Source organism: Heteronotia binoei, chromosome 17 (assembly GCF_032191835.1).
Source record: "Heteronotia binoei isolate CCM8104 ecotype False Entrance Well chromosome 17, APGP_CSIRO_Hbin_v1, whole genome shotgun sequence".
NCBI lineage: Eukaryota > Metazoa > Chordata > Lepidosauria > Squamata > Gekkonidae > Heteronotia > Heteronotia binoei.
Genome location: NC_083239.1, coordinates 34391353 through 34400237, shown reverse-complemented (window position 1 = coordinate 34400237; position 8885 = coordinate 34391353). Strand labels below are relative to the sequence as shown.

Here is an 8885-nt window from a genome sequence, read left to right as displayed (position 1 = left end):
ATGCACTTGAAAGCAATATCTTTTTTTTTTTTTTAAAGCTGGAAGCGGCTTGGCAGGTTCACCACCACCAAGGCACCTCACTTATGCACTTCCAGGTCCAGACACCGAAGAAGCGACTGGTTTGTGGTTCAGAAATGTTCTACCACTTCGAACATGGTAGCTTTCTGAGCCGCTCTGAGGACGCCGGAGGACAGGGTGAGTATGGGATAGGGTGGGCTGCAGATGTGCTCATTTGGACGGATTTTTCAAGTCCATTTCTGAGGTGTCTCTGGGTCGCCTCAAACTGCTGGTCTGTGAGCAGCCTTTGTGTCCTTTTATACCAAGCATACCTTTTGTCCTTTGCTCACCTTCAAGCATCAAATGCCTGGATGTGTTTCCTCCAGGAGGGTGGAAGGGTCGTCCCAAGGTGAGGCTCTCTGCTGAGTGTTTGTTCTTTCCCTTCCAGGTTTGTCACCTCCTGGTGTGAGATTAAAAAACCCACACACGCAAGAGGGCTCGGCTGCTGGGAACCACCTGTCAACCCCAGAGCTGGGTGGCACCTGCAGGAATTTATAAAAGGGGGCAACGGGAAGGAGACACTATTTACTTGGTTGTGCGGTGCCTGCATCAGCCACGCGTTTCAGATCTGCTGGTGGGTCGCAGAAGCAACCAGGCCCAAAGGGATCGAGATGGGGAAAGCGGTAAGGACCCTTTTCACGCCTGGAAAATTCTCAGGTCTGGCACAAAGATATTCTTCAGAGGCTCCATCCTCATGTCTTTGGCTCAGGGCTGGATTAACAGTTAGGTCAATTAGGCACTGGCCTATGGGCCCACATGCCTTTAAGGGACCTGGGCTGGTTTTTCCCCTCTGGTTTCCCCCCTGCTTGCAGCCCTCCCAGCCTGCACACACAGCCAGCAACTGAGCCACTCTTTGCCTCTCTCTGCTTCTCCCTTGCAGAGAGCCAGTTTGGTGTAGTGGTTAAGTGCGCTGACTCTTATCTGAGAGAACCCAGTTTAATTCCCCACTCCTCCATTTACAGCTGCTAGAATATCCTTGGGTCAGCCATGGCTGTCTCAGAGCTGTCCTTGAAAGGGCAGCTGCTGTGAGAGCCGTCTCAGCTCCACCCACCTCACAGGGTGTCTGTTTTGGGGGGAGAAGATATAGGAAATTGTAAGCCGCTCTGAGTCTCTGATTCAGAGAGAAGGGTGAGGTATAAATCTGCGGTCTTCTTCTTTATTAAAGGGGCTTTTGAGAAGGTGTCTGCAGGCTGAAGTGGGGGCTATAGGCAGCAGAGCAGGCACTCTGACACCCCCCCACCCCGAGATTTTGAGTGCCTAGGGGCCTCCACAGGGTTTAATCCGGCACTGCTTTGGCTATTGAGTAATCAGTTTGCTATAACAATCATTAGCCATTGGGTTGTCTTATATGGCGAAGACCAATTCAGCTGGAAGCAATGGCAGTAGCCATCAGACCTGTAGGATGAAGCATCTGAAACCCCGTGGCTGCAATCCTGAAAATATATTTTTTTTTCCTGGGAGTAAGCCCCATTGGCAAAAATGGCATTTGCTTCTGAGTAGGCCCGCTTCGAATTGCTCCCTTTTTGGCTGGCAGCTGTAGTTAATTCAAGCAAAAGCCAGGTGAGATGTATATCACTGGGCTTGAACATGTGGGTTTCTGTTTTTATTTTTAAGCACTGTGTAGAAACTCTTTTGGGGAAAAAACAGGCTGCTTTCACACAGGGCTATTCAAGAACTTTTGGGACTCTCTGGAGAGGCCGTGGCTCAGTACTAGAGCATCTACTTGGCATGTAGATACAGATGGCAGTCTCCAGGTGGGACCTGGGGATCCCCTAGAATTACAGCTCAACTCCAGACTACAGAGATCACTTCCCCTGGAGATAATGAAGGTTTTCAAGGGTGGAGTCTAGGGTGGAGTTGTACCCTGCTGAAGCCCCTGTCCTCCCCAGGCTCCAGCCCCTAATCTTCAGGAGTTTCTCAACCTGGATCTATCAACCCTGCCCCCCATCCCCCACCGGTGGCCTGGCAACCCTGCATGTAGAAGATCTCCATTTTGATCCCATTGAGGTGAATCACCTCAGCCAGAGACCCTGGAGAGCTACTGCCACCAGCCAGACTGGGTAGACAATACTGACCTTGAAGGACCGAAAGTCTGATCCATGTGTTCTCGGGCTACTTATGAGGAAGCATGAATATTATTAGCCAATCTGATACAGGTTTAACTCATTCCACCACCTTCCAAAGAGCACAGAATGGTGTACATGCCCTCCCTTTTCTCCTCACAACCACCTGTCCTGAGAATGACCTGCCCTTAGAGGCAGGCCTTTGTGCATGTTTCTTTCGTTGTGATTGGTCTCGACAGTTCATGGCTGAGAGGGGATTTGGCTGTGATCTTATAGGGGTTAGTACTCTGTGTTGTGACTTCAGTGGGGATTTGAATCCAGGTCCAGGTGTGGGGGTTTTGTGTCACACACTGTCCCATATGCCCATGGTGGGAACTTCAGTGGCTGAGAAAACAGGTGTTTTGCTGCCTCTTTTGAATCTTGTAAATGTATCTCCTCTGTGCTTCATAGAAGGTCTAGCCAGCCTTCTCAAAGGATGCTCTCGTTGCTTCTGTGAGGAGCAGAGAAACAGCAGATTGGAAAGAGAAAAGAAAAAAGACACTCAGCTCTGCTTACAAATCCATGGGGGGAAGCAGGGCAAGTAGAATCACAGCTATGCGGGTCGTGGCTGGAGCGAGGGGAACTGGGAAAAATTACCCTTCTTCCCTTTTCTGGCAGCAGTAAGATTGGCAGTCACCCAACCTATAATCTATGAGTGAAACTTTTTGTACTCTTTCCTGTGTTTGGTCAAGCACTGACTCTCTCTCTCTCTAGCAGTGGGGACACGTGAAGGTTAAACCAGGGCGGCCCAGTGTGTTTCTCAAGGCTAAATAACAATTTCAGAGTTATCTCGATTCAAGTCAGAGCTGCTGTTCAAAAGAGAGAGGAATTAACTCTTTCCATCCCATGCTCAAACTCTCTCTGAGGTGCTTATTTTCCTGGCTAAGGGAAAGTGGCAAGGAAAACCACCCTACTTTTGCCATTCCATAGAACTGAGGTGGCCAAACTTGCTTAATGTAAGCGCTACATAGAATAAACATCAGGAGGGAGGGAGGGGTGGAAAGAAAGCAACTTTAACTTTAAATGCATTCTTCAAGCTGCCAGCTGGCTTGGCTTAGAGAAGTGATTGAAAGAGACAAATGCCTTCTCCAAGCCGGCTGGCAGGGTAGTAAGGGCCTTGAGAGCCATCCAATATGTGTGAAAGAGCCACATGTGACTCCTGAGCCACAGTTTGGCCACCCCTGCCATAGAATGTGTTCAGGAAACAGAACTGATGCCAACCACAGGTTGGGAAATTCCTGGAGATTTCTAGGTAGGAATTTCAGTAGAGCATAATGCTGAAGAGGTCACAATCCAGAGGCAGCCAGTTGTCATTTCAGGAGATCTCCAGGTCTGACTTGAAGGTTTATTTATGTATTTATTTAATTCATTTATACCCCAGCTCTCTCCCCAGTGGGGACCCATGGAGGTTTATATAATTCTCTCCTCCATTTTGTCTTCACAACAACCCTGAGAGGTAGGTTAGGCTACCCAAAAAAAAAGCCCTGAGGGTTACTCTGTTAAAGTCCTGGAATTTCAGTCTCTGCTCCTGGGTTTACCACCAGGCTTCACAGAAGCCACAGTTGAATGGCGTAAAATAGGAAGTGACCAAAAAATAGCCTCTGGACATCTGCAGAGCGCCTTCCCTTGTTCTTAAAGCTGTAGCTGTTGATTCACACTTACAAGCGGATTCAGCGTTGCGGTCCTCATCTCCTTTTTCTCCCCCCTTCAGGACAAGTACGAGATGTATTCAGTGGAGATGGAAAAACAGTCCGATGGGGACATGGAAGTAAAGATCAAGAAGAAAAAGAAAGGGGCGCAGAAGAAAGAGAAGCTGGAGAGCATGAAGAAAGAGATGGATGTGGTGAGTCAAGGCTCTGTTTTGGAGATTCTCGAAGGAATGGTTATTACCCTGGAATTGCTCTCCACCAAAGAGGCAGTAAGGGAAAGTACAGGGCTTTTTGTAGCAGGGACTCCTTTGCATATTAGGTCACACCTCCCTGATGTAGCCAGTCCTCCTGGAGCTTACGTAGCCAGTCCTCCTGGAGCTTACAGTAGGCCCTGTTAGCTTTTGGAGGACTGGCTACATCAGGGGTATGTGGCCTGATACGCAAAGGAGTCCCTGCTACAAAAAGAGCCCTGGGAAAGAACATTGATTTATATCACCCATGCTGCCTATGCATTTGTCTCATTTATCTGCTTCATTTGAATATTGCTGCTGATTGGGTATTTGTCTCATTTTGTTCTGCCCTTTTCCCAAGGGGCGGGGGCAAGTTATATGTAAGAGCATCACAGCCTGTTTTCATGAAAACACTTTAAGGTATGTTGCGATACAGGCCAAACAATATATCTGTTTAGCTCCAAGGCTTAACCTCCCTCCCCCGGCTCCTTTCTCCTCCAAGATACAAGGTTGGGGGAGGGGTCGGGCTTTAAACTCCCCAATATAATTTTTGCAACTTTTAGGATTTTTCTGCAAACCTCCCCCAAATTTGGAGGACAGTCTCCTTTCTCTCAGTGTGAGCCTGAACTATGAATATCCACAGATCTGCCCACACTTAAGAAATAGATATATAGATAATTCCTATCGGGAAGGGGAGGGAGAGAGAGAGACTGAAGGGTGAGGAAGCGTCATGCTCCAGTATCTTTCCTCCGAAGCCTCACATTCATCTTGGGGCTTCATTCTGCCTTTTAGGATGATCACGAGTTGTCTGTGGAAGACCTGGAAATAAAGTATCGGACCAACACTACCAAGGTGAGACTCACAAGAACTCATGAAGCCGCTCTATTCTGACTCTGTCTTTGTCTGCTGGCAACAGGTGAGGGTCTTAGGTCTTTCTAAGCAACTCCTGCCTCATCCTTGCAACTGGAGAAGGCCAGGATTGAACCGGGGACCTTCTGCATCCCAAGCAGGGGTTCGACAGCTGAGCCATGGCCCCTCCCCTTAATGTGTCTCCAGTAGAAGAGGAGATACAGATCAGCTGAGAGCAGGGCCTTACCTGTCCTTCCTCACCTGTCCTTCTTCCTGGGAAGGATTGTTTGGTCCAAAACAGTTTCATAATTAGGCCGGTTCTCCCGTCAGACTTTGATAAGATTTCATTTTGAATTGGACAACTCGTCTCATATGAACAGGGGTTGCGTCGTGCACAGTAGATGGCTTGCCCAGTGTACCAGTTTCCTTGTCTTATATACATTGTTTGATATGTAGTAAAAGTTTAGAAAGAGCCCTGTGGCTCAGAGTGGTAAAGCTGCACTACTGCAGTTGGAGCCCTCTGCTCACAACCTGAGTTTGGCCCCAGCAGAAGCTGGTTCAGATAGCCAGATCCAGGTTGACTCAGCCTCCCATCCTTCCGAGGTCGGTGAAATGAGTACCCAGCTTGCTGGGGGGAAAGTATAGATGCTGGGGAAGACAATGGCAAACCACCCCGTAAAAAAAGTCTACCTTGAAAACGTTGTGAAAGCAACATCACCCCAGAGACGAAAACAACTGGTGCTTGCACCTTTACCTTTTTGCCATTTAAAAGTTTAGACTTGTTAGTAAACTCTTACAATAGATTTATTGAGAATACTTTACACCTGGAGAGCGGGTGTTGTGTGCATTCAGCAATTTTCACCCCCGTGGTCCCGACATTTCGTGACGATAATATCTGAAGGAGGCAATACTTAGGGTCACCAGCTCTGAACTGGGAAATGCCTGGAAATTTGGGGGTGGGGTTTATAATTTGGGAAGGGGAGGGACCTCAGCATGGTACAGCGCCATAAAGTCTTTCCTCCAAAGCAGGGAGCCAATCTTTGACTTCTGGAAGTCAGTTATAATTAGCAGATCTCCAGGCCCGACCTGGAGATTATGAAAACCACACCACGTTGAGGTTATAGTGTCACAAATTGCTAGACAATTATATGCTTCCAACAGTAATATTCCAGGTGAAGAAGAAGATGATATTGGACTTATATCCCACCCTATACTTTGAATCTCAGAGTCTCAGAGGGGTCACAATCTCCTTGACCTTCTTCCCCCACAACAGACACCCTGTGAAATAGATGGGGCTGAGAGAGCTCTCACAGAAGCTGCCCTTTCAAGGACAACTCCTACGAGAGCTATGGCTGACCCAAGGCCATTCCAGCAGGTGCAAGTGGAGGAGTGGGGAATGAAGACAAATAAACATATCAAACATACAAAAGAAGTACAAAGTCCCATAGAATATTCAATAATGCAGAGTCCTATGAATGGTCGATGATAAGGCAGAGTCCTACGGACAGGAAGTCGACTGGGCACTCCTGTTTCGAAAAGTCTTCCAGCAAAGGACGCTCCACTTTAAAGCACATTAAAGAGGGCCTGAAATCTCACGCAATTTTTCCAACAGGCTATATAGCTCAGAGCCTTGCTTTACACCTGTGCCTATTGGGAAGGGCTCCGAGAGGTCATTGCAGTGTCTGACTTGGCCTCGCTGGTCTTCGTGTAGCTGGATGATCATGCTGAGGAACCTTGGGGGACATCCTAAACGTTCCAAGATTTGCCACAGGCCTTTCCTGCTAACGGTCTACGGACCTCTCTGTCCCACATTGGTCTTGTCAGCCACCAGCGAGCCTGCAGCAAACGTGGACTATTGCACCCTTCTTAAATCTTTGTTCGCGAAGCCAAGCCGAGAGAGATAGCTCAGAGGTCAAGGCTCAAGGTCCAGTCCTCTTTAATGTGCTTTAAAATCAGCACCACAATGTTATTTCTGTTCATACAACCGGAAATGATGTCATTCATGGTGACACTCTAGGAATCCTTCCAAGCTACGCCTTGCCCCGCCCACATATGCTCCCCTAGTCCTAAACAAGAGTGGGCTTCCCGTCTCTCAGCTGTCCTCTCTCCTTCCAGGGTCTGAGCAGCACAGTGGCAGAAGAGGTTTTCCTTCGCGACGGCCCCAATGAACTGAAGCCCCCCAAGGGCACTCCCGAGTATGTCAAATTTGCCCGCCAGCTGGCCGGCGGCCTGCAGTGTCTCATGTGGGTGGCCGCCGCCATCTGCCTCATCGCCTTTGGCATCCAGATGGGACAAGGAGATCTCACCAGCGCTGACAACGTGAGTACTGATGGGTGCTAGAAGGAGGGAACATTCACGAGAATTGGCCTCTGGGAAGGGAAAGCGGCACGGCAGAGCCCAGTTTTGTTAGATCTTGGAAGCTAAAGAGGCTTGGTAGTTGGATGGGAGACCACCAAGGAAGACTTTCCAGAAGGCAAACCACCGTGGCTTCTCCCTTGCCTTGCAAGCCCCTTGATGGGGTTGCCATATGACCACTGCAACATGATGGCTCTTACAGACATACATAAGACCATCAAGTTAGATGAAGGATGCATTGCCCAAGGACACTGTTGCACTTGCCGCCTACCATTACATTTCCTGGTGCCAGTGCCAGATTAAACCCTGTGGAAGGCCCTAGGCAGTCAAAATCTCAGGGGGCCCCCTCCCAAATTATCTCAGAGTCGGAGCACCCAGCCTGCAGGCACCTTCTCGAAAGCCCCTTTGACAAAGCTTTGGGGAGAGGCAGAGAGAGGGAAACTTGGTGCAGCAGCCGCACCAGGCAAGTCAGGCAAAGAGCCGGCTCAGTTGCTGGCTGGGTGTGCAAGCTGGGAGGGCTGCAAGCGGGGGAGGGTGGGGGGAATGGAGGGAAAGCTGGCCTGGGGCTCCTAAAGGTGTGGGGCCCATAGGCTAGTGCCTACTTGGCCTGATTGTTAATCTGGCCCTACCTGGTACCCACTTTCTTCTCCCCCATAGCATCTCTCCCCGCAAAGCAAAAAGCCACTTTTAGCTTTCAGTACCTGAGAGATATTACTTTTGTAGCACCCATGCGGAAACAGCTGCCTCTGTCACAAGAGGGTGCTTTGACTAGAACTTCCATTTTGTGGCTAGACCAGCCCCCACAGAAGCCGTTTTGTTGCCATGCCTACTACCTGCACTCAGCATTCCCGAAGCACCTAGAGCAGGGGTGGCCAAACTGTGGCTCGGGAGCCACATGTGGCTCTTTCACACATATTGTGTGGCTCTCGAAACCCCCAGCACCCTGGTTTGGAGAAGGCACCTGTCTCTTTAAGTTACTTCTCCAAGCCAAGGCAGCCAAAGGCTTGAAGATGCATTTAAAGTTCAAGTTGCTTTCTTTCCACCTCTCCCTCCTCTCATCTATTTGCCTTCCTGTCTTAGGCTCTCAAACATCCGATGTTCATGTCTTGTGGCTCTCAAACCTCTAGTGCAGGGGTGTCGAACTCATTTGTTATGAGAGCCAGATCTGACATAAATGAGAGCCAGTTTGGTGCAGTGGTTAAGTGTGTGGACTCTTATCTGGGAGAACCGGGTTTGATTCCCCACTCCTCCGCTTGCACCTTTCATGGCCTTGGGTCAACCATAGCTCTGACAGAGGTTGTCCTTGAAAGGGCAGCTGCTGTGAGAGCCCTCTCAGCCCCATCCACCTCACAGGGTGTCTGTCGTGGGGGAGGAAGGTAAAGGAGATTGTGAGCCGCTCTGAGACTCTTCGGAGTGGAGGGCGGGATATAAATCCAATATCTTCTTCTTCTTCTAAACCACAAGCGAAGAACACAGGAGGCTGCAAACCAAAAAAAAATGTGTTCTTTGAAATTAATTACAACACTTAAAGAAGACTTTCAAATTTACTAATCTTATTTATAAAGTGAAAATTACTTAGAGAACTAAACCACTCATTCAATAGAGAAAGTTATTCACAAACAAAAATATTTATGTAAAGCAAC

General features: G+C 48.8%; 1 protein-coding gene across 2 annotated transcripts in view; it reads left to right on the top strand.

Moving 5' to 3' along the window:
* The first annotated feature begins 275 nt into the window (after window positions 1-275).
* The window catches only part of ATP4A (ATPase H+/K+ transporting subunit alpha), a 36170-nt gene continuing 27560 nt past the window's right edge, over window positions 276-8885 (top strand). Inside the window, exons 1-4 of one of the 2 annotated variants that reach the window (XM_060257818.1) lie at window positions 276-680; window positions 3871-4002; window positions 4831-4890; window positions 7003-7206. In XM_060257818.1, coding sequence (XP_060113801.1) covers window positions 669-680; window positions 3871-4002; window positions 4831-4890; window positions 7003-7206 — 408 coding nt within the window. In that variant the 5' untranslated portion in view covers window positions 276-668. Of the gene's footprint in view, window positions 681-3421; window positions 3490-3870; window positions 4003-4830; window positions 4891-7002; window positions 7207-8885 lie in introns of those variants that run through there. The other variant, XM_060257819.1, reaches the window with a different exon arrangement.